Source organism: Marmota monax, unplaced genomic scaffold (assembly GCF_021218885.2).
Source record: "Marmota monax isolate L192 unplaced genomic scaffold, Marmota_monax_Labrador192_F-V1.1 WCK01_AAM20220418_F8-fsc00284, whole genome shotgun sequence".
NCBI classification, from domain to species: Eukaryota; Metazoa; Chordata; class Mammalia; order Rodentia; family Sciuridae; genus Marmota; species Marmota monax.
In genome coordinates, this window is record NW_026694275.1 from 916,174 (window position 1) to 941,454 (window position 25,281).

The 25,281-nt window shown below is 35.8% G+C and overlaps 1 protein-coding gene and 1 pseudogene across 1 annotated transcript in view; both read left to right on the plus strand.

The window, feature by feature from the left end:
- Positions 1–25,281, plus strand: part of Tex11 (testis expressed 11) — a 271,569-nt gene that overhangs the window by 178,957 nt on the left and 67,331 nt on the right. The window contains exons 18-21 of the mRNA XM_046467052.2: positions 14,729–14,769; positions 17,001–17,087; positions 18,910–18,980; positions 20,600–20,716. Coding sequence (XP_046323008.2) covers positions 14,729–14,769; positions 17,001–17,087; positions 18,910–18,980; positions 20,600–20,716 — 316 coding nt within the window. The remainder of the gene's footprint in view (positions 1–14,728; positions 14,770–17,000; positions 17,088–18,909; positions 18,981–20,599; positions 20,717–25,281) is intronic.
- LOC124108588 (small ribosomal subunit protein eS24-like) lies at positions 10,638–12,749 on the plus strand (annotated as a pseudogene).

Genomic DNA, 25,281 nt, shown 5'->3' on the forward strand with positions numbered 1-25,281 from the left:
AAATCGAAACAAAAGAAACAATTGAAAAAATTGACAAAACTAAAAGTTGGTTCTTTGAAAAAATAAACAAAATCGACAGACCCTTAGCGATGCTAGTGAAGAGAAGAAGAGAGAGAACTCAAATTACTAGCATACGGGATGAAAAAGGCAATATCACAACAGACACTTCAGAAATACAGAAGATAATCAAAAACTATTTTGAATCCTTATACTCCAATAAATTAGAAGATAGTGAAGGCATAGATAAATTTCTTAAGTCATATGATCTGCCCAGATTGAGTCAGGAGGATATAGAAAACCTAAACAGACCAATATCAATTGAGGAGATAGAAGAAACCATCAAAAGACTACCAACTAAGAAAAGCCCAGGTCCCGATGGGTATACAGCAGAATTTTACAAAACCTTTAAAGAAGAACTAATACCAATACTTTTCAAGCTACTTCAGGAAATAGAAAAGGAGGGAGAACTTCCAAATTCATTCTATGAGGCCAACATCACCCTGATACCTAAACCAGACAAAGACACTTCAAAGAAAGAAAACTACAGACCAATATCTCTAATGAACCTAGATGCAAAAATCCTCAATAAAATTCTGGCGAATCGGATACAAAAACATATAAAAAAAATTGTACACCATGATCAAGTAGGATTCATCCCTGGGATGCAAGGCTGGTTCAATATACGGAAATCAATAAATGTTATTCACCACATCAATAGACTTAAAAATAAGAACCATATGATCATCTCGATAGATGCAGAAAAAGCATTTGACAAAGTACAGCATCCCTTTATGTTAAAAACTCTAGAAAAACTAGGGATAACAGGAACATACCTCAATATTGTAAAAGCAATCTATGCTAAGCCTCAGGCTAGCATTATTCTGAATGGAGAAAAACTGAAGGCATTCCCTCTAAAATCTGGAACAAGACAGGGATGCCCTCTCTCTCCACTTCTCTTCAACATAGTTCTCGAAACACTGGCCAGAGCAATTAGACAGACGAAAGAAATTAAAGGCATAAAAATAGGAAAAGAAGAAATTAAATTATCACTATTTGCAGATGATATGATTCTATATCTAGCAGACCCAAAAGGCTCTACAAAGAAACTATTAGAGCTAATAAATGAATTCAGCAAAGTGGCAGGATTTAAAATCAACACGCATAAATCAAAGGCATTCCTGTATATCAGCGACAAATCCTCTGAAATGGAAATGAGGACAACCACTCCATTCAAAATATCTTCAAAAAAAATAAAATACTTGGGAATCAACCTAACAAAAGAGGTGAAAGACTTATACAATGAAAACTACAGAACCCTAAAGAGAGAAATAGAAGAAGATCTTAGAAGATGGAAAAATATACCCTGTTCATGGATAGGCAGAACTAACATCATCAAAATGGCGATATTACCAAAAGTTCTCTATAGGTTTAATGCAATGCCAATCAAAATCCCAATGGCATTTCTTGTAGAAATAGAGAAAGCAATCATGAAATTCATATGGAAAAATAAAAGACCCAGAATAGCAAAAACAATGCTAAGCAAGAAGTGTGAATCAGGCGGTATAGCGATACCAGACTTCAAACTATACTACAGAGCAATAGTAACAAAAACAGCATGGTACTGGTACCAAAACAGGCGTGTGGACCAATGGTACAGAATAGAGGACACAGAAACCAATCCACAAAACTACAACTATCTTATATTTGATAAAGGGGCTAAAAGCATGCAATGGAGGAAGGATAGCATCTTCAACAAATGGTGCTGGGAAAACTGGAAATCCATATGCAACAAAATGAAACTGAATCCCTTTCTCTCGCCATGCACAAAAGTGAATTCAAAATGGATCAAGGAACTTGATATCAAATCAGAGACGCGCCGTCTGATAGAAGAAAAAGTTGGCTACGATCTACAGTCGGTGGGGTCGGGCTCCAAATTCCTCAATAGGACACCCATAGCACAAAAGTTAATAACTAGAATCAACAAATGGGACTTACTCAAACTAAGAAGTTTTTTCTCAGCAAAAGAAACAATAAGAGAGGTAAATAGGGAGCCTACATCCTGGGAACAAATCTTTACTCCTCACACTTCAGATAGAGCCCTAATATCCAGAGTATACAAAGAACTCAAAAAATTAGACAATAAGAGAACAAACAACCCAATCAACAAATGGGCCAAGGACCTGAACAGACACTTCACAGAGGAGGACATACAGTCAATCAACAAGTACATGAAAAAATGCTCAACATCTCTAGCTGTCAGAGAAATGCAAATCAAAACCACCCTAAGATACCATCTCACTCCAGTAAGATTGGCAGCCATTAGGAAGTCAAACAACAACAAGTGCTGGCGAGGATGTGGGGAAAAGGGTACACTTGTACATTGCTGGTGGGACTGCAGATTGGTGCAGCCAATTTGGAAAGCAGTATGGAGATTTCTTGGAAAGCTGGGAATGGAGCCACCATTTGACCCAGCTATTCCCCTTCTTGGTCTATTCCCTAAAGACCTAAAAAGAGCATGCTACAGGGACACTGCTACATCGATGTTCATAGCAGCACAGTTCACAATAGCAAGACTGTGGAACCAACCTAGATGCCCTTCAATAGACGAATGGATAAAAAAAATGTGGCATTTATACACAATGGAGTATTACTCTGCATTAAAAAATGACAAAATCATAGAATTTACAGGGAAATGGATGGCATTAGAGCAGATTATGCTAAGTGAAGCTAGCCAATCCCTAAAAAACAAATGCCAAATGTCTTCTTTGATATAAGGAAAGTAACTAAGAACAGAGTAGGGACGAAGAACAGGAGAAGAAGATTAACATTTAACAGGGATGAGAGGTGGGAGGGAAAGGGAGAGAGAAGGTAAATTGCACGGTAATGGAAGGAGACCCTCAGGGTTATACAGTGGAGGGGGTAGAGAGAGAGGAGGGGAGGGGAGGGGAGAGGTGGGGAGGGGGGAGGGTGGATGATGGGAAAGGCAGCGGAGCACAACAGACACTAGTATGGCAATTTGTAAATCAATGGATGTGTAACTGATGTGATTCTGCAATCTGTGTATGGGGTGAAGGTGGGAGTTCATAACCCACTTGAATCAAAGTGTGGAATATGATATGTCAAGGAATTTGTAATGTTTTGAACAACCCACAATAAAAAATTAAAAAAAAAAAAAAAAAAAAAAAAAAAAAAAAAAATAAAAGGCAAAAGATTTATGTAATCTGAAGAGAAGCCAGGGTATAAGTTAACATGTAAAACAGTGCCAGGCACTTAATAAACCTTTAGTAATGTTATATATGATCTGATTATGATATTGCATGTTTCCCCTTTTCTTAATAGTAGACTCAAATATAGACATTTCTTTTACTTTCCTGCAGAACAAATAACCTGAATAGCTTGTTGATTCTGATTCTCTATCAGGTCAGCCAACAAGCATTCAAATATGTTTCTACTCACAATTTCTATGGTATAAGACACCAAACTTAACAATTCATGGAAGAATTTGGGCACCATTTTTTTTGCGCCTAAAGTTCATTATCTCCTGATGATTTGAAAGAAAATTCTATTCATGATTTGAATTAGGGATAGCTTCCAGATAAATTATCACCCGTCTCTGAATTATTTGCTCAGACAAGAGCTTTGTGATAATGAATCTCTACCATATTTTTTTTTATATTTGCAACTTGGTGTCAGTATATTTTTTGAATTAATTTTTGGGAAATATAACTGAGATGGCATTGGATGTATAACTTGTTTTATCATATTACAGATTTTACCCAAGCACATATGATAAGTTTTGCCATTTCTTCACAGGCTGTATGAATCAATTAGAAAGGTATTACATCTTAAAAACAAAGATGATAGAGGAAAGAGACTAGGAGGTAGGAGATGGGGAGAGGGGGGAAGTGCTTGGAGTGATATTAGCCAAATTATATTGTTACATTGTGTGCATGTACAAATATGTAACAACAAATCCCATCATTATTTACAATTATAATGCACCACTAAAAATGGAGAAAAGAGAAAAAAAATGAAGGTGAGGCATTTGGAAATTTTCATAATGACCAAATGTTTGGTATTAAGAAATTATTAACTTTTAGGCATGTAATGATTATGCATGTATATATTTTTTAAAAAATCCCTTATCTCTTAGAGATGCATCCTTGAAATATATATAGATGAAATTATGTGATGTCTAAAATTTGCTTCAAAATAACATAGGAAGAAAAATAGATGGCGATAACAATGAGATAAGATGGATGGTGTGTTAGTAATTAGTAAAGCTAAGTGATAGGTACATGGAAATTTATTATACTTGTCTTTGCACATTTGAACATCTTTGAAATTTTCAGCAATAAAATTGTTGGGATTTATTTGGTGGTTGTTTTGAAAGAAGGAAACTTTAAAAGAAGGCGATCACACTTTGAAACTAAGATTGTAAGAGCTCCTTGAAGGATAAAACTATTTGTATTTGTCCTTGCATCTCTGGAACCTAGGATACCATCTGACACATAATTTCCATTCAATATTTAAATTGACTGAAAGTCAATTCTTAAGAACACCTTAATCTCATTCCATGCAATTGTGACATGCAGTCAAACCTCAATCATTGGTATTATTTAGGTAAAGGGTAAGGGAAGGGATCTTGTTTGAATTAATTATAAATAATAGAACATTTAAATATATAAATAATAAAATATTTAAAAATAGAACATTTAAAAATTTATTATTTTCAAGTAGAGGTAGTAATAGAGAACATCTTCTAGCAGTTTCAGGTAGAAGTTAGCATTTGATATAACAACAATTACACTAGCCTGTAAATTTTTTTTTTCTAAGCACCTAATTCAATGAGAAAGTTAGGAGAATTGAATTTTAGTTTCAGTTCTTTTAGTGACTTCTGTTTACCTTAAGCAATGGCAACTTATTTAACTTCTCTAAGCTACATTTTCCTTATCTGCAAAATTTAAAAAGCTGAACTGGATAATTTAAAAAGTTATTTTCTCTTCTAAAATTCTTGTAGGTTTAAATTAGCAACATCTACCTAAGTACTAACAATTTATGTGCTAAACTACTTAAAAGATGTTTGTCTTATAAATACACATACCTTTCCATGTCCATGTCTTTATTCTTATTTGTATTATTTATTTGCTTTAATAGACCCTTCCTAGATTATTTTATATTTAGTCCATGAATTAAATAGTAAAGAAGTCAACTTTAGCTCAGCTGAAATTCAAATTAATAAAATTTATTTGAGAAGTTGCTCTATATAAACTTGTAAGACTTTTAAGATTTATCAGTGAGAAAGCTGCTACTTTTCCTGAAGCACAATGTTTATTAAGTAATATTAAACCCCTTCCTGATAAGATCAATGGTCTTATCAGGTATGCTATACCATATATTCTGTAAACTTCTTTAGATAATTTTGCCAATACTTCCATATTCTTTTTTTAGCTAAATGGGCTTTTATTCTGTTAAATTTTCATTTTATTTAATTTTTTAAATGTTAAGACTTTTTAGCCAGGCACAGTGGTACAACCTATAATCATTCTTTTTTTTTTATATCCTTTTTTTTATTATTAGTTGTTCAAAACATTACAAAGCTCTTGACATATCATATTTCATACATTTGATTCAAGTGGATTATGAACTCCCATTTTTACCCCATATACAGATTGCAGAATCACATTGATACAACCTATAATCAAAGTGATTCAGGAAGCCAAGGCAGGAGGAGCACAAGTTTAAGGCCAGCCTCTGCAAACTAGTGAGGCCTTCAGCAACTTAGTGAGACCCTGTCTCAAGATAAAAAGTAAAATGGACTGGGAGGGCTGAGGTTGTGGCTCAGTGGTAAAGCGCTCGCCTAGCATGTGTGAGGCCCTGGGTTTGATCCTCAGCACCACATACAAATAAATAACACAAATAAATAAAATAAAGGTATTGTGTCCACCTGCAACATATATATATTTTAAAGGACTGGGAATGTAGCTCAGTGGTAAAGCCTCCCTGGCTAAAATCCCCAGCACCCGCCTGCAACATGCACCAAAAAGTTAAGACTTTTCAAAGAGCAGTTTCAGGTTCACAGCAAAATTGAGAGGAAAGTGCAGAAATTCCCATGTACCCCCACCCCCCTCCCTGCCTAACCTCCCCCATTATTAACTTTCTCCACCAGAGGAATACAGTCATTACTAACTCACAAACATGAACTGACACATCACAATCACCTAAAGTGTATAGTTCACATTAGAATTCACAGCGTATATTCTATGGGTTTTGACAAATATATTATGACATGTTTTCATCATTACAGTATCATACAGAGCATTTTCACTTTCCTAAAAATCCTCTGTGCTCTAACTATTTATTCGTTCCTCCTCCATCAACCCCTGACTGTCTCCATAATTTGATCTTTTCCAGAATGTTATATAGTTGGAATAATATAGTATGTAGCCTTTTCATGTTGGCTTTTTTCATTTAGTAATATGCATTCAAGATTCCTCCATTGTCTTTTTGGGATTGATATCGTACATCATTTCAGCACTGAATATGAATAACATTATATTGTATTAATGTACCATTTTTATTCATTCAGCTATTGAAGGGCATCTTAGTTGCCTCCAATTTTTAGCAATTATGAATAAATCTGCTATAAACATCTATGTGTAGATTTTTATGTGGACATAATTTTTCAGCTCCTTTGGGTAAATGTTAAGGAGTGTGTCTTCTGGGCCATGTGGTAAAACTGTTTAGTTTTATAACAAACTGCTAAACTGTTTTCCAAAGTGGCTGTACCAGTTTGTAGTCCCATATGCAATAAATGAGAGCTACTGTTGTTTCATATTCTCAGCTACATTTGATGTTGTCAAAATTTTAGATTTGGGTCATTCTAATAGGTGTATAGTGATGTCTCATTGTTTTATTTTTTCATTTTCCCTGACATTTGATGTGGTACATATTTTCGTATGCTTATTTGCCATATATATTTTTTCTTTGGTGAGGTTTCTGTTAAGGTTTTTAGTCTATTCCTTTTTTTTTCCAAGAATTTTAGGATCTTTGTGTCAGGAATCAGGGACAAAGACCAAGAATATTTATCATACCACAGCTGTCTCCTGGTCTTTAACCATAGATCCCTTGTAACAAAAGGATCATAATAGTTAAAAAATCTTGGCACACTACGAGCATCGCATTTAGTCATTAATAATTTTTTCCAGTCCATCATTATATCATATAATATTATCTCCCAGGTTAAGGACAGTATGTTTCCAGGCTTCTATTCAATTTTGTCGTGTTCCAAAAGCAAAAGTGGTTTTAGCAATATATGGTATATGGATTTGTCTTTTCAGGTGTCTGGTTTAATTAAACTAAGAGACAGTATCATCTCTTACTCTGAGACTATACTGAAGTGTTGATGTGATACTGGGTTTCACTTATTACATAGCCCATTTGTCCATGCCTTACTTTCAGCTACTAATTCTTCTTTTCTCAATTTTTAACCAAAATGTCCACATTTGGAAGGAACTTTAGATTCAGCCACTGTGCTGGTCTAGATTGCAGAAAGCAATACTAGTCTAGCAAGTGCCTCTCCCTCAGTTCATTCCCATTTATATGGGGTAGGGTTATATAGATAGAGAACTAGTAGTCCATCTTGATCGCTAGGCAGTGCAGCTGCATTAACCCCATTTTGCCAGATAGGATAAAGGCACAATCTGCTCCATGAGGTTCTTGGGAATTCAGTTTAAAAGATGTAAATATATAGTAGCTGAGCATGGTGATGCAAGTCTGTAATCTCAGCACTCAGGACCCTAACGCAAGAGAAATGCTTGAGTCCACAAGTTCAAAACCAGTCTGGGCAACACAGGAATTCCTCACATCAAAAAATAAATAGAGCTGGGTGCGGTGGCATACACCTGTAATCCCAGTGGCTCAGGAGGCTGAGGCAGGCGAATCACAAGTTTAAAGCCAGCCTCAGCAACTTAGTGAGGCCCTAAGCAACTTAGTAAGACCCTGTCTCAAAATAAAATATTTTTCAAAAAAAAAGGCTGGGTATGTGGCTCAGTGATTAAGTGCTCCTGGGTTCAATCCCTGGTACCAAAAATAAAATAAAATAAATGCATATATAGTTTCTTGCTTTGAAATCATTCCTGTTTTTAGCACTTATGGTTGCAGCCATGGTTCTGCAACTACTTCATCAGGGAGCCAACAAATTTGAAGTGATGTGGAGAAGGAAAGAAGGTAAAAATATGGTCATCATACCAGTATCTTGCCTACTCAGGAAGAATTGTACTCATACCAACACCCTTCCCCACAATCTTAGAGAGAAAATAGGAATATCTACTTGCCGCAGTCTGGCTGGGCACAATTCAGGAGCCACTTTGTCAAAAGAAACGAACTTTATTTTTAGAACACACACACCCCGCACCACACAGCTCTTCAGGAAAACCCTCAGAGCCCAACTGCCACCACCTGCTTCCCACAAGCCTCTGCACCTCCCTCACTCCTCCTGCTCTTGAGGCTGATTGGCTGGGTCGCCTGAGCAGAGCCAAAAAAAGTCCCCCAATGAGCAGCTCTGTGGTCTGAAAGGGCAGGGAAACAGCCCAATAAGCATCACCGCAGAGGAGCCAATCAGTTGGCAGCTAGAAGTTTGCTGGGGCCACTGTGAGCCAATCATCAGCTGGCAGCTGGAAGTTTGCTAGCAGCTGGAAGTTTGCTGGGGCCCCTTGGGCTGTGGCTTTCAACATCTACTTGTTGATTTCAATTGCCTTCTGAACCTGGAGGGGTTCTTCTGATCAACATGTCCAACTTGAATTCACTTCTCAGGTTCCCATAGTGATTTTCCTAGGGCTATGCCCCACAAAGGCATCTTTTCAATAGGCCAATTTTCTATGGCCCTTCTGTCTAACCATACGACCAGGCCATTGGCCACTGCCCATGGATCAGAACCCAAACATAAGGATTTTCTTTATCACTCTTTAATTCTTCTACCACTTCTGGGAAAACAGCATGCAATCTGCCAACCTGATTTATTTTTACTTTGTTTGATCAGAATACTGTCCTTCCAAACACGATGTTGCTTGTTTACCCTGGAACTGCCATCCATAAACTAAGCAGCTTTTTGTTGGTTAGTTGAGAGGTGCTTATAGGACACTGTCCAAGTGATAGTAGATTCCAACAGCACCTTGTGCAATTCTAATGTCAGTCCTAGGGGAAAAAGAACTTCTGAGTACCTACCTCCTCCTTGCATTCTGCAGGTAACATGATCATGTAAAAATAACTGACATTTTATTATGGAGTTCTTCTGGGCACTGCCATCCCCATTAGAGTGTTTTTTATCTAAGACATTGTGGATATTTCAGTTTTCAAGATGTCTGTATGTCCTTCAATCATGGGATAGTTTAAAAAATTTTTAAATATTTTTTTTAGTTGTAGATGGACATAATACCTTTATTTTGTTTGTTTATTTTTATGTGTTGCTGAGGATCAAACTCAGTGCCTCACATGTGCTAGGCAAGCACTCTACCACAGAGCCACAACCCCAGCCCAGTTTCAGTTAATTTTTAATAAGTCAGTAAATGTCCTCAAATGGCCCATTCAGCATATCCAATTAGCATCACCTTATGGGTGGACTTATATGCTTTCTGTTTTACAATAGTGGGTAAGAGGAACATTCCCTAGTCATATAACAGTGTTCATCCCTATACTACAATCAGGTAAAAGAGACATAAAATGTCATGTAAAGCATGTCCAGATATACCTGTTCTCCTTTAGACTTTTACCTTAATCCCATCAACCCTCATAATCCTAACTGAAGCTTCCATGAGAACTTCATCAACAGGTTTCAGTTTTACAGTACTAGGAAATGTAGACATTTCCCAGTCAGTCAATATCAATTCTTATAAAATGTTTAGAATAAAGACCATGGGCCCTTTTGGCTCATTTTTAAATTGGGCTGATTTCTTTTTTGTTGAGTTTTAAGAGTTTTTCGTACATTTTGGATGATAGTTGTTTATCAAAAGTGTCTTTTGTACATATTTTCCCCCAAATTGTGGTTTGTCTTCCCATTCTCTTGACATTGTCTTTTGCAGATAAATTTTTTGTTAATTTTAATGATATCTACTTTATTATTTCTTTCTTCCATGTATCACATATACTATGGTGTATCTAAAAAGTAATAACCATACCCAAGGTCATTTGTGATTTTTTTGTTATCTTCTACAAGTTTTATATTTTTGTGTTTTACATTTAAGTCTAATATTTATTTTTAGAAAATATTTTGAAGGGTATAAGGTCTGTGTCTAGATTAATTTTTTTTTTTTTTGCACAAGGATGTCTAGTTGTTTCATCACCATTTGCTGAAAGGAATATCTTTGCTACTTTGTCAAAGATTAGTTGACTATATTTATGTGGGACTACTTCTGGACCTGTACTCTTATTTCATTGATCTATGTGTCTTTTATTTCACCAATACCATACTGTCCTAATTGCTATGGCTTTATGTTAAGCTTCAAAGTCAGTAGTAGTATCAGTCATTGACTTTGTTCTCCTTCAATATTATGTTGGTTATTCTGGGTCTTTTGCCTCATATAAATAAGAATCAGCTTGGTGTCTTTTCCTACCTGACTTCTTGAAGATTGGCTACCATCATGAATTACACAGTAACTATCTGGACTACAAACTTCATGATCAACTGACTACTTCAGAGGAAACAAATAGCCATTAATATCCTTCACCTTGTGAAGGCAATGCACTTAAGACAAAATTGGGAAAAATTAGTCAAAATGCACAAGACCACACCAGATATTATCTTTTTTTATTTGGATTCAGGATGAATTTTGGTAGTGTCTAGACAACTGTGGCATGATTTGAGATTCCTTGGATTATGCAAAGATAAATGAGCCAAAATATAGACTGGTAAGATATGGCCTGAATAAGAAGGAAGAAACCTTGAGAAAACAGCAAAAGAAATGCAAGAACAGAATGAAGAAAATTGGGGGGACTGCAGAAGCCAAAGTTGGTGCTGGCAAAAAGCCATATAGATCTTATATACATTTTGTTAGATTTATACCTAAGTATTTCATTTTGGGAGATATGAATGTAAATGGTATTGTGTTTTTAATTTCAAATTCCCCTTGCTCCTTGTTGATATATTGGAAAGCACTTGACTTCTGTATAGTTACCTTATTTTCTGCAACCTTATTATAATCACTTAGTTCTAGGATTGTGTTTATTCAGTTCATTTGGATTTTCTGGATAGATGAACAAAGACTGTTTCATTTATTTCTTCCTATTCCAAATGTCCTTTTCCCCTATTCTTGTCTAATTGCAATAGCTAAATTTCTTAGTTCATTTGGAGTGTTATAACAAAAATACCAAAGATTGGGTGGCTTCTAAACAACAAAAAGTTGCTACAATTCTGAAGGTTGGGAAGTTGAAAGATCAACATGCCAGCAAATTCAGTATCTCATGAGCATCTGTTTTATCACAGATGACCATCATCTCAGTTTTTGTTTGTCTTAGAAAACCTTTATTCTTCGTCACTTTTGAAGGGTAATTTTGCAAAGTATATAATTCTATCTTGGTGAATATTTTTTCTCTCAACACTTTAAGTATTTGATTCCTGTCTCTTCTTTCTTTCATGGTTTTTGCCACAGTTCGGGGGTAGGTTGAGTGTCCCTCAAGGTATTATTGTGATTAAAGGCTTGGTCTGTGGGGTGGCAATATTGGAAATGCTATGGAACCTAGTGGAAGGTCCTTGGGTCACTGAGGGTTTAACCTTAGAGGGGATTATGAGACCCCAGTCACTCTGTCTGACTTTCTCTCTGTCTTCTTTGGTGATATAAACTCTTCCACAAATGTATTCTTGATATAATGTGCCACCATCTACTGCCCCCACCAGAGATCAAAGCAATGAGGCTACTTGATCTTAGACTTTGAGACTCCCAAACTGCGAACTAAATAATTCTCTTTTTCTTTATAAGTAGCCTATGTCAGGTATTTCATTATAGTGATACAAAGCGGACTAATACCATTTCTGAGCAGACAGACTTCTTGTTTTTATTCTTCTATAGGTAAGATTTCCCCCCTCTGACTTATTTGAAGATTTTTCTGTACATTTTATTTCTTGTGGTTTGAAAACGATATGCCTAGGTGTCATTTTTTGGCATTTATCCTGCTTAGTGTTCTCTGAACTTCCTGGATCTGTGGTTTGGTGTGAAAATTAATTTTGGGGAAATTCTTAGCCATTGTTATTTCAAATAGGTTTTCTGTTTTGATTTCCTTCTTCTTCTTCTGACATTCCCATTATACATATATTATGTATTTTGTAGTTGTCCCACAGTCCTTGGATACTCTGTTCTATTATTTTTTCAGTCATTGTTTTCTTTATTTTTCAGTATTGTAGATTTCTGTTGGTATATCCTCAAGCTCAGAAATTCTTTCTTTATATGTGTCCAGTCTACTAACAAGCCTATTGCAGGCATTCCTCATTTCTGTTACAATGTTTTGCAACTCCAATATTTATTTTTGGCTCTATTTTAGGATTTCCTTCACTCTGCTTATATTGCCCCATCTGTTCTTGCATGCTATTTTATCCATTAGAGCCCTTAACAGTATTAATCATAGTTGTTCTAAATTCCCCATCTGATAATCCCTACATCCCTGCCATGTCTGGTTCTTATGGTTGCTCTCTCTTCAAATCATGTTTTTTGGCATTTATTATGATGTTTATTTCTTCTTGATAGCCAGACATGATGTAACAAGCAAAAGGAACTGTTGTACATAGGCTTTAATACTTTGGTGGTAAAATATGTTTGTGTGGGGGGTGGGGGTTCTGTGGTCCTATGACTAGGCCTCAGTCTTTTAGTGGCCTGTGCCATAGGACTGTGAACATCCATCACAAGAACTTCCCCAGGTTTTTCTCCTTTAGTGGATCAGGACTGGGTATGACTATTTCACTTTTCTGAACTCAGTTAGGCTCTAATAATACCCCATAAGGTAAGGTTCTGGTTAAGTGGTTTCTCTTGAGTAGGTCTTAAGAAGAACAAATGCTTTGGAACATTTCAAAATGATTCCCTTTTCTCCTCCTGTCAAAAGCTTTAAGGGATTCTTCTCCAATGTCTACTTTGAGAACCTGGCTTAGCTACTAGAGGTAAAATTTACAAAACTGTGGACCCCTTATGACTGAGTCTCCCTGGAGTTTTTAATTCTAAGACTTGTCCAGACTAAGCCTCCAGTGATTTGTCAATTATGGTTCAGGTTTTATTACTGCAGCACTTGCTTCCCACAGTGGTTTTCATTCTTGAGTCTCTGCTCCAATAAGCTGTGACTCCCTCTATTAACTTGTCTCTCTCTTTCTAATCTTTATGGCAGTGGTTCACCCTTTTTCTCACTGATCTTATGGATTCATGAATAGTTGTTGTTTGTTCAGTTTGTTCAGCTTTTGTTAGAAAAAGTCTATTTTGCTTGTTTTAAGAAAGAGTAGCAACTTCCAATCTCCTCACATACAGAACTGGAAACCATAAGTCCTCTGTAAAAAAAATATATACCTCTTAGAGAAGTTTGCCAGAGGATCAAGAGATCTGGGTAGTAAACTTGACTTTGTCACAAATCGCATCACTTTGGACAAATCATTCCCATCACCTGGTCTGTTTCCTCATCTGTAAAATGAAGGGTCTGTAGTATATAAGTGTTTTTTAATGGTAATCTTTAGAGCCCTGAAAATTGTGTGTGGTACTGCCACAAGGACTTCCAGGAAGATGGGGTACTGGGTTTTCATCCAACCCTGGTTCAACCAAAACAGCTCTACTTTTCTTATATTTATTTATTATTCAGTGCTGGAGATTGAACTTGGAGCCTGATGAATGTTAGGCAAGTGCTTAACCACTGAGCTATACCTCCAGCCTTATCTTTTCTTACATATTAGACTTCTATACAATTTTATTTAAAACAAAGGTTCTAATGGTTCTAATTTCTCCTTTAAAAAAAGCTTAGGTCTGGGGGCTGGGGCTGGAGCTCAGCGGTAGAGCACTCACCTAGTACATATGAGGCGCTGGGTTCGATCCTCAGCACCACATAAAAATAAATAAATAAATAAAATAAAGATATTGTGTCCAACTACAACTAAAAAAATATTAAAAAAAAAAAAAAAAAGCTTAGGTCTGGGAGTTGTAGCTCAGTGGTAGAGCGCTTACCTAGCACATGTGAGGCACTGGGTTCGATCCTCAGCACCACATAAAAATATAAATAAATAAAGTTATTATTTTTAAAAAAGCTTATAAAACACAAAGATCATTATTTGCTCCTAAATTATATGACCCTGCAATATTATAACATAAAACCCTTCTCAGACATTGAAATCCTTTGCTGAGAGTAAGTACAGAAGAGAGAAAAAGTATGAGGGCACTCAGGATGAATAACCTCATCTTTTTAAAAATTATTTTTAGATGTTGACAGACCTTTATTTTATTCATTTATTTATATGCGGTGCTGAGAATCAAACCTAGTGCCTCACACATGCTAGACAAGTGCTTTACCACTGAGCCACAACCCCAGCCCCAAATAAACTCATCTTATAGTGGGGAAAAGAGCATCAAAATCATAGACCAGAGCCTTGAACAACAAACTGCACACTTGTATTTTTTAGCCAAGTTATCTGGTACAAATAGTGTCTGTTTCTGGTTCTTTTCTATAGTAAAGGTTAAGAACAATTGAAAACTCTTTTTTCTTTATTTTTTAGAAAGAAGGAAATGGGTAGACTTTTGGCTTGCTTGAATACAGGTAAATATCTCCTGGGTTATTTTCAGTCTTTCATCTTACCTCTATCCTCTTTTGAATTCTCTAAGCACATTGAGCACACTGACTTCAACCTAGTATTTGAGTTAAGCCTCCTGCTCTTTATTAATGTTTACCACAAAAGCCTATTTTGGTTTCTTCATCTACAAGCAGAGAAAAGTTTGGCATCCCTACCATTCATTTGCAAATGTGATTTCAGCTTTGTGTTTATTCTAATTTCTTTTTTTTAAAATTTTTTATTGTTGGTTGTTCAAAACATTACATAGTTCTTGATATATCATATTTCACACTTTGATTCAAGTGGGTTATGAGCTCCCATTTTTACCCCATATACAGATTGCAGAATCACATCAGTTACACATCCATTGATTTACATATTGCCATACTAGTGTCTGTTGTGTTCTGCTGCCTTTCCTATCCTCTACTCTCCCCCCTCCCCTCCCCTCCCCTCCCCTCCCCTCTTCTCTCTCTGCCCCCTCTACTGACATTCATTTGTCTCCCTTGTATTATTTTTCCCTTTCCCCTCACTTCCTCTTGTATGTACTTTTGTATAACTCTGAGGGTCTCCTTCCATTTCCATGCAATTTCCCTTCTCTCTCCCTTTCCTTCCCACCTCTCATCCCTGTTTAATGTTAATCTTCTTCTCATGCTCTTCGACCCTACTCTGTTCTTAGTTACTCTCCTTATATCAAAGAAGACATTTGGCATTTGTTTTTTAGGAATTGGCTAGCTTCACTTAGCATAATCTGCTCTAATGCCATCCATTTCCCTGTAAATTCTATGATTTTGTCATTTTTTAATGCAGAGTAATACTCCATTGTATATAAATGCCACATTTTTTTTTATCCATTCTTATAAAGACATTTCCCCTCACTTCCTTCTTTTCTTGCTTCCTTCCTTTCTCTTTGGCCACTTAATCCTAACCTATGAATTAAACAGGTAAACAAAGGATCAAGACATTTAAAGATTCTTGGAACTCTGCTGGCTTTCAGTGCCCTTTGACTCAAATTCAGATTATTTACTCTCTTATTTTCAAACTGTCTATCTACCAAGTCTGTGTCATGTCTTCTACTCTTTTTTTTTAATATTTATTTTTTTTTTTTGGTAGTTGAACACAATAACTTTTATTTACTTATTTTTATGTGGTGCTGAGGATCGAACCCAGGGCCTTGCACATGCGAGGCTAGCGCTCTACCGCTGAGCCACAACCTCAGCCCCATGTCTTTTACTCTTGATTCCTCTCTGATCACTTCATTCAAGCTAATCTCCTAGCAACATCATATTTCATTTTACCAACTCTGCTTTCTGAGGTGGTTTTCCTTTTGCTTAACAGGTTTTCTTAGGTCTCCTGCCCATGTATTCCTTTTTTAATGTACAAAGACACATGAAAAAGTCCATATCTTAGAAATAATATTCCTAATATTGCAGTAGTTCAGTTTTATACCTTAAATACATGTCAACAGGATGGTAAACATTGCACAATGGTTCAGAAGCCAAACCTTTTCAAAAGAGGAAGGTTTTCCTGATTGGCTTTCTTATTTATCAGAAGAGCATGGGTAAGTTAAAAGTGCTTTCTGGTGACAATGGTATGTTTGGGTTCTATACTGTGCTTGCTGTGGGAGCTAAGTATATATTATACCAGCCTTTCAATATTCTTCCAATTCTCAATCTCCATTTCAGGTTTTTGTTTTTCTTTTTTTTTTTTTTGTGGGGGGTGTTATTGTTTGCTTCTGGGGATTAAGGAGAAATTAGGCATTCTAGCCCAAGCTAAGGAGCATAATTTTGTGGACCTTAAGTTATAATTCATCTTTTTATTCTTAGACTCATTTCCATAGAAAATGAAGAAAACTAATATTGTGACCCAGGGCCTGCATATACTAAGTATCATATCAGTATTTTTAATTATGATTCCTATTCTTTATTTCTCTACATGTAAATCATATATTTTTACCTCAGGTGGTGAATGATTGCACTAATTAAAATTATAAATCTCTCCAAAGACGTGTTTGTTTCCCAAAATTTTAGTTAACGGCTTCTTGGAGCTTGGTAATGCTTTTTGTCATTTTAATTACTTTTGATATGCACCCACACACACATATACAAAAAAGAACTTTCTAAATCCAAACTCATGTGTGGCTGTTTTTAAAGCAGGATTAACTGCTTTGCTAGAGAAAAAGGTAAAAGACCTCAGTGTTACATTTTCCTGTTTATTGCAGCACTCCTGACACTAGCCCAGGCTTTTGATGGAGAATCTTTGACATTGGATTCCAGAGCTAATGAAGCTCATTGGTTTCGAAAAATAGGTAAAAGAAAATTCTATGACTATGGGAAACATTGTGGGGTGGTAGAATTAGATGTGAATTCAAATTCTGGCTCTGTCATTTGTAGCTATGGGTGTAAGTATAACTTGCTTAATCTCAGTTTCATTATTGATAAAATGTAAACATATATATATATATATATATATATATATATATATATATATATATATATATGTCATGTGGTCATTAATGGTTTTGTATGAAACAGTGTATCTACCAGACACATTGTAGGATACTCAATAACAGGTTTTTTTCCTTTTTTCTATAGATAGGGTATAAGAATAAAAAGATGAAATATAATTTCCAGTCCCTAAAACTATGCTTTTAAATTTGGTCTAGAATGCCTCATTTTTAAAATAAATATAGTTACCAAAAATAAACTCCATGCAACAATACAGATGAATTTCACAAAAAATAACATTGAACCAAAGGATCCAAACATCAAAGAGTGAATATTGCATGATTCAGTTTATTTATAGGCAAAAAGAAAAATATAGGCAAAATTCTATTTATTTATTTTGTGGTACTTGGATTAAACCCAGGGGCACTCTACCACAGAACTACACTCATACCCCCTTTTTATTTTGAGACAGGGTCTTGCTATGCTGCCAAAGCTGGCATCAAATTTAAGATCCTCCTGCCTCAGCCTCCCCAGTGGCTGGGATTACAGGTGTATGCCACCACATCCATCTCAAAACTAATTCTTGATGTCAGAAGTCAAGATTGTGGTGACCTTTGAAGGGAGGTTGGGCTTGAAAGGGAAAGGAGTTTGTGAGTTTCTGATATTATCATGATCTTTCTTGATATGAGTACAAGTTACATAGGTATGTTTACTTTGTGAAAATTCTTCATGCTGGACAATTGTGAGTTGTGTTATTTGCTCTATGAGGGTTTTATTTAATACAAATTATTTAAAACCTGTGGTAGCAGTTACTGCATAATATCTCTTTGTCACAAAGTGACATTATTATAATATTATTATATATTATTTCATATTGTTTTACATGAACCTTTTTCTGTCTTGTGGGATTTACTGGGGCTCTAATTAAGAAGAAAGACTAAATCAGCAACCTTGCTTCTAAGAAATTTATGCAAATAATGGAATAAAAACAAAGAACATTTAAACTATACAAAGTTTTAATGACTTTGATATTTTGAAAGTTTGAAAAGGTGTTTTCCTACTTCTTTTACTAAATTTTAATTTTAATTTTCCAAGGTGAAGATCATGCTGAATATTGTCTAATTGAGGCTTTCGTGGCTGTTTGGGAGATGTGGATCTCTCCTGTAGTCTTCCTTTAACCATTACTTCTACTTTATTCTGTTGATGATTTTTTGAAACAAGATCTCACTGTGTTGCCTAGGCTCCTCTTGAGCTGCTGGGCTCAAAGGATCTTCCTGTCTTAGCCCTCCCTGTGCTGGGACTACAGGTGCATGCCACCACATCCAGCTCTTTGCTGAAATTTAACTTCCTTTTACCAATTCCAATTGGTGATCTCCTTGGTGACTCTCATATTTTAGGTGGATTTGTGTCAACTAAGAACTCTTTTGTATGTCCCCAATTAAAAAAAAAAAAATTCAACAGTACCTTCATTGGTCATTGGCCTAGAATGAAAGCAAAAAAGTAATAGGAGTCTCTAAATTTACATCCAAAATTTTTTTTCTCTATAAACCTAAAGTTAATTTCTTAATCCCTGTGAAACCCCTTGGTAATATACTAATATTAAAGATCTAGATAGCAGAATATATAATGGTGCAGACTAAAAAGTATATTTTTATATTTATATTATTTCATGTTAACATTCAGCTTGGAACTTGGCTGTGCAATCTGACAAAGACCCAGTAACAATGAGAGAGTGTTTCATGCTTTCTTATGAGGTAAGTAGGTTCTAAAAAGAATCTAAATATGAACAAGAAGGATCTGACCACTAAGAGTTAAGTATAAGCTGGGCATGATGGCTCATGCCTGTAATCCCAGCAGCTTGGGAGGCTGAGGCAGGAGGATCATGAGTTCATAAACCAGCCTCAGCAACTTAGCAAGGCCCTAATCAACTCTGTAGACCCTGTCTCTAAATAAAGTATAAAAAGGGCTGGCGATGTAGGTCAGTGGTTAAGCATCCCTGAGTTCAGTCCCGGGTGCAAAAAAAAGAAGAGCTAAGTGTAGAGTAGAATTGCCTTTTCATCTTGGAACATTTAGTACATGTCTAAGCAAAAATGGCCCAAGGAGAATCTGTTCCCTTCATTGTAGAATGTAAGAATGTGGGACAGTTATCCCTGTACCAGAATATGATAAACACCCATCATGGAACCTAAAGTTCTACCATTACAGAATTATTCTTTTTCCTTTGAAGAGATTTCAGTCTCCCAGAGTCCTGTATTAAAGCAATATTATCTTTTGGAGGGAAATACTCCAAGCATTGTGATTTACCAACACAGGAAGGGTTATGGTAATAAGTCTATAGGAATGTAAAGTATGTATCTGGGTACAGCCTGGGCAGAAAAAGGAGATTAAGAAGTCTGGACTTTCTATATAACTTTTCCTAGAGCAGGTTCTGTGTGTAAAGGTTTATGAGTTTGTTAATCAATTATAAGTGTTTGAAAATAGTCCTGAGTCTCCAAGTTAGAGTTTAAATGCTACAAATAGGATTAAGTATTGGATGGAAGGGTTAGAGAGTATCCCTCATACACAGATAGGTCAAGATTAATTAAATGTTTAGAATTTTAGAGCTGAAAAGAACCAGAGATAATCTAGCACAAGTCCTCCCCCGCTTTTTTAAAACATAACAGTAGCCTGAGACCTAAAGAAATTGGTTATCTTGAAATTCTTTTAATTCAGTGATGCTAATGGTTGCATCACTAAATGTTTGGGGAGATTAATAGTCTTTGCAAGTTTAGGTAGAATTGCCATTAAATTAGGCCAAAGGAACCAGCTTTAGTTTTGACATTTGTGATAGCACTGTAGGACTGGCATGTAAGAATCCAAGTGGCTTAGAGTCTTATTGTTGTACAAAGCTGGGAGGTTTTTTTTCCCTAAAACTAGAGGGCAAGATTTAATGATGAGGTTATGTTTAATGCCTGTCAAGATTTGACATTGTGTCTTTTAACCATGACAATATATGTACTAATTTCAGCTCTATTAAATACAAAGGGGAAATCTATTTGCCAGGAGAAAAAATCACCTAGAAATTACAGTATAAACCAAGAAGTAAATCACTAGATCGAAATACAGGGGCAAATGACAGTACTTGTCACTGGAAAAGATAAGAAAACTGAAGAAATGAAGCTTTTTATCTAGTAAGGTGCAAAAAACAATGGAAAGTAATATAAAATTAAAACTGTAAATCAGTGTTATAGTCTATATAATTTTTATGGTGACATGTGCTTTTTCAGCTGAATTTCTTCATTCAGAGAGGATGTTGCTGATTTTCATTCTGATTGTTTGTGTTCACCTGACAGAATTCTCACTATTCATTGATGTTTTGGTTATTTCTTATCAGCTGTCCCAGTTTTGTCCTTCTGATCAAGTAATTCTGATTGCACAGAAAACATGTTTACTTATGGCAGCTGCAGTTGATCTAGAGCAAGGACGAAAAGCTGCAACAACTTTTGAACAGGTAATGTGCAACCTTCAAAAAAGACAAAAGTTAAGTATGCTATTTGGTATGTTTGCCTTCCCTGATACACTTATTTTTTATTCTCTATAGAGAATTGTTTCCTCCATTCCAACAGCACTTTGATTTCAAAGTTTATAATAGCTAATTCCTTACTAAGCAAAGATCACATTTGGTTTAACCTCTTCTGTTTAAGAAGGTAGACTATCTCTTCTTTTAGAGTACCCACCCCATGGGTCACTCTTTCCTAGTCTGATTTTAAATATTCTTTTTAAAATTTTTTTTTTAGTTTTTGATGGAACTTTATTTTATTAATTTATTTGTATGTGGTGCTGAGAATCAAAGCCAGTGCCTCACACGTTAGGCAAGTGCTCTACCACTGAGCCACAACTCCAGCCCCCTTAAATATTCTTTATTTTCATTTTCTCCCTGTATTTACATATGGCCCATAGAAGTTTTTCTCCCACATTTGTTCCTGTTTGCACATTTTCTTTCTTTTTTCTTTTGCTTTTCTCCCTTGCCTCTCCCTCCACCCCCACACCCAGTACTGGGAATTGAACACAGGGGTGTTCTATCACTAAGCTACATCTCCAGCCTTTTTTTTTTTTTTTTTTTTTTGAGACACTGTCTCACCATGTTGCCCATGTTGGCTTCAAACTTGCTATGCTCCTGCCTCAGTTTCCCAAGTCGCTGGGATTATAGATATGTACCGCTTTGCCCACCTTCTTTCTACACATTTCTATGGAAGAACTCAGCTCTTTCCATAGCTTTGATAGCCATCTGAAATTATTTATTTAAGCTATTTTTCTTCCCTCAATTGCATTTGTTTTCTTTGTCCTGTGTCCTTTAATATCTCATCATTAACTCAATTTTAACAAGAAGACAGGAATTCTTACCTTTGCCTGAATTCTACCCTAAGCTTTTTAAACTTTACCTCTTTTAGGAACTACTAACATTGCTGTCTCCCTTACACCAGATTATTGGTTGGCCTTCAGCTTTTTTTTTTCAAGCTGAGAAAATTTTCTCCAAGTCAGACCACCAGCATTTTGTGTATGATTTTTATGATATAGATCCTCTCTCTGCTTGGTTTCTCTTACCTGGACAAAGAAAACTTCCTAATTTCCCATACTTGTCAGCTTCTCTTCTCTCCAACTGGTATAAAATCCTTCTTGCTTTTTAACTTCTTCCTTTTCCTACTATCTTCTTCCATGTTATTCATTCCATAGCTTAACTATTGTGAATTGAGCTGCATCATAGATTAGTTTGCTGATTTTAAGTCCTTTGTGTGTATGCAGAGGAGATGGATAGCTGGGTCAAATGGTGGTTCCATTCCAAGTTTTCTGAGGAATCTCCATACTGCTTTCCATAGTGGTTGCACCAATTTGCAGTCACACCAGCAATGTATGAGTGTACCTTTTTCCCCACATCCTTGCCAACATTTATTGTTACTTGTACTCTAGACTGTTTCCATTCTGACTGGAGTGAAATGGAATCTCAGTGTAGTTTTAATTTGCATTTCTCTAATTTCTAGAGATGTTGAGCATTTTTCATACATTTGTTGACCAATCATATTTCTTCTTCTGTGAAGTGTCTGTTCAGTTCCTTTGCCCATTTTGATAGGGTTATTTGTTTGTTTGGTGTTAAGTTTTTTGAGTTCTTATATATCCCAGATATTAATGCTCTATCTGAGATACAGGTGGCAGAAATTTTCTCCCATTCTGTGGGCTCTCTCTTCATGTTCTTGATTGTTTCCTTTGCTTTGAAGAAGCACCATCCCATTTATTGGTTTTTTATTTTATTTGCACTTTAGGAGTCTTGTTAAAGAATTCGATTCTTAAGCCGACATGATGGAGAGTGGGTCTACTTTTTCTTCTGGTAGGCACAGGGTCTTTGGTCTAATGCCTAGGTCCTTGATCCAATTTGAGTTGAGTTTTGTGCAGGGTGAGAGATAAGGGTTTAATATCATTATGCTACATACAGATTTCCAGTTTTTCCAGCACCATTTGTTAAAGAAGCTATCTTTTCTCCAATATATATTTTTTTGCATCTTTATCTAGTATGAGATAACTGTATGTATGTGGGGTTTTCTCTGTGTCCTCTATTCTGTATCATTGATTTACATGTCTATTTTGCTGCCAATACCATGCTGTTATTGTCACTATAGCTCTGCAGTATAACTTAGGGTCTGGTATTGTGGTGCCTCCTGCTTCATTTTTCTCACTGAGGACCAATTTGGAGGCCTCATTCTTAAGAACTACTGGGATCCCTTTTAAGAAACCTTTACATTTTAAAAGAAGATGAGAAAAGAATCTACCTTCCTCAGAACAAAATAAAAAAAAAAAAACCAATTCTGCTTCTTACCAGGTAAAGGTAAAAAAGTATTTTAATTCTGCTGGTGGTGATGCACACTTGTAATCCTAGTGGCTCAGGAGGCTGAGGCAGGAGGATCACAAGTTCAAAGCCAGCCTCTGCAACTTAACAAGGCCCTAAGTAACTTAGTGAGACCCTGTCACAAAATAAAAACTAAAAAAGGCTGGGTATGTGGCTCAGTAGTTAAGCACCTCTGGGTTCAATACCTAGTACCAAAAAAAAAGTAATTTTATTCTCAATAGGCACTTTTGCTTTACTAAAAAAAACAGTAATAACATGTTCTCCTTATATGGTTTTAACTTTTGAAAAGTTATTCTTTTTCTGTTGGTAGTCCTGAGTTTGTTAAACAACAGTGTATCTTAGCAAATAGATATCAACTTGGTGTGAAGGAAATTTCACAAACTCTTAAGTACAGTCCTTAATTATTTTGTTTGTTTCTAACAACTGTTATTTATTTTTTATTTTTTCTCACACACTTCTGTGTTTCCCAAGAACTCTGTAACCTAGTAATCCTTCTATAGTCTGTGCTTTTGAGAGCATTTCTATTCAGATAATTCAAGATATACTTCTGCCTTTCATCATCTAAGTGTGGTCCCTATGAATTAGACTGTGGTGCTTTCTCTCTATAAAGAATATTTGTTGAATTCTGTTATATACAACTGAACCCTATTCTTCCTTTTCTTTTCTTCTCTCTCTCTCTCTCTCTCTCTCTCTCTCTCTCTCTCTCTCTCTCAGTTACCCAGGTTGACCTTGAGCTTGTGATTCTCCTGCCTCAGCCTGTAGACTAGTTTGGACTACAGGCATGTGCCACCATGCTGTTGGCTGTACCCTTTTCTTTATACCCCCATAAATCAGGGTATTTATAAATAAGATGATGATGAAGGAATACACAAAGACTGCATAGTCCTATCTACATTGTCTCTACCCTCCTGAGTTAAGGGAAAGTGAGAAATGCTTAAAACATTAGAGTAATTGCAATTTGAAAAGGAATTACATATTTTTCCTAGAATAGGGCTGGGTAAGCTATTGCCAACTGTCCAAATCAGTCCCATGGCCTTTTTTTGTACAGCCTGAGAGTTAAAAATGGTTTTTACATTTATAAAAAGGTTATAAACCAAAATAAAGCAAAACATGTGAAAGTGAGTATATGTAGCTGGCAAAGCCTAAAATATTTACTGTCTGATGTTTTACAGAAGAAGTGTCCTGACCCTTGTCCTAGATTATTTTTTAACAGACTTATTGAGGTACAATTCATGTTCCTTATAATTCACTCATTTTTAAAAATTTTTATTTTTGATAGTGCTAAGGATCAAACCAGGGCCTCACACTTTCTAGGCAAGCATGCTTACTATACCCCAACCCAAATTTACCCATTTAAATGTACACTTTAATGGTTTTTAGAATATTTATATGTGTGAAACTATCAACATGACCTAATTTTAGAACATTTTCATCACCCTAAAAAGAAACTCCGTACCCATTAACAGTTACACCTCATCCCTGCTACCAGCCCTAGGCAACCACTGATCTAATTTTTGTCTCTGTAGTTTTGCTTATTCTTGGTATGCCATCCTACAATATGTAGTCTTTTTTGATTGGCTCTTTTTATAAATTTTGAAATATTTTCAAGTTTCTCCATGATGTAACATGTATCAATAAATATTTCATAGATTTTTATGATGTAATAACATTTCATTGTATATACAGTGTGTATATTTCATTTTATTGTGATATATGTATAGATAGATAGATAGATATCACATTTTGTTTATCCATTCCCATTGATGGGCACTTGGGTTGTTTTCACTTTTCAACTATTATAAATAATGCTTTGATAAGTATTCATATATACATTTTTGTGAACATGTTTTTCTTTCAAGTATGTACATAAGAGTTGGATTGGTGGAATGTTTTATGGATGTCTGTCAGGTCTAGTAGGTTTACAGTGTTGTTTAAGTCTTCTATATCTTTGATGATTTTCTTCCAGGTTGTTCTATTCATTATTTATAGCAGGATGTTGAACTTTCCAACTCTTTTTTTAAGGGGGAGTACTGGGGACTGAACTCTGGGGCACTCAACCACTGAGCCACATCCCCAGACCTATTTTGTATTTTATTTAGAGACAGGGTCTCACTGAGTTGCTTAGTGTCTCACAGTTGCTGAGGCTGGCTTTGACCTTGTGATCCTCCTGCCTCAGG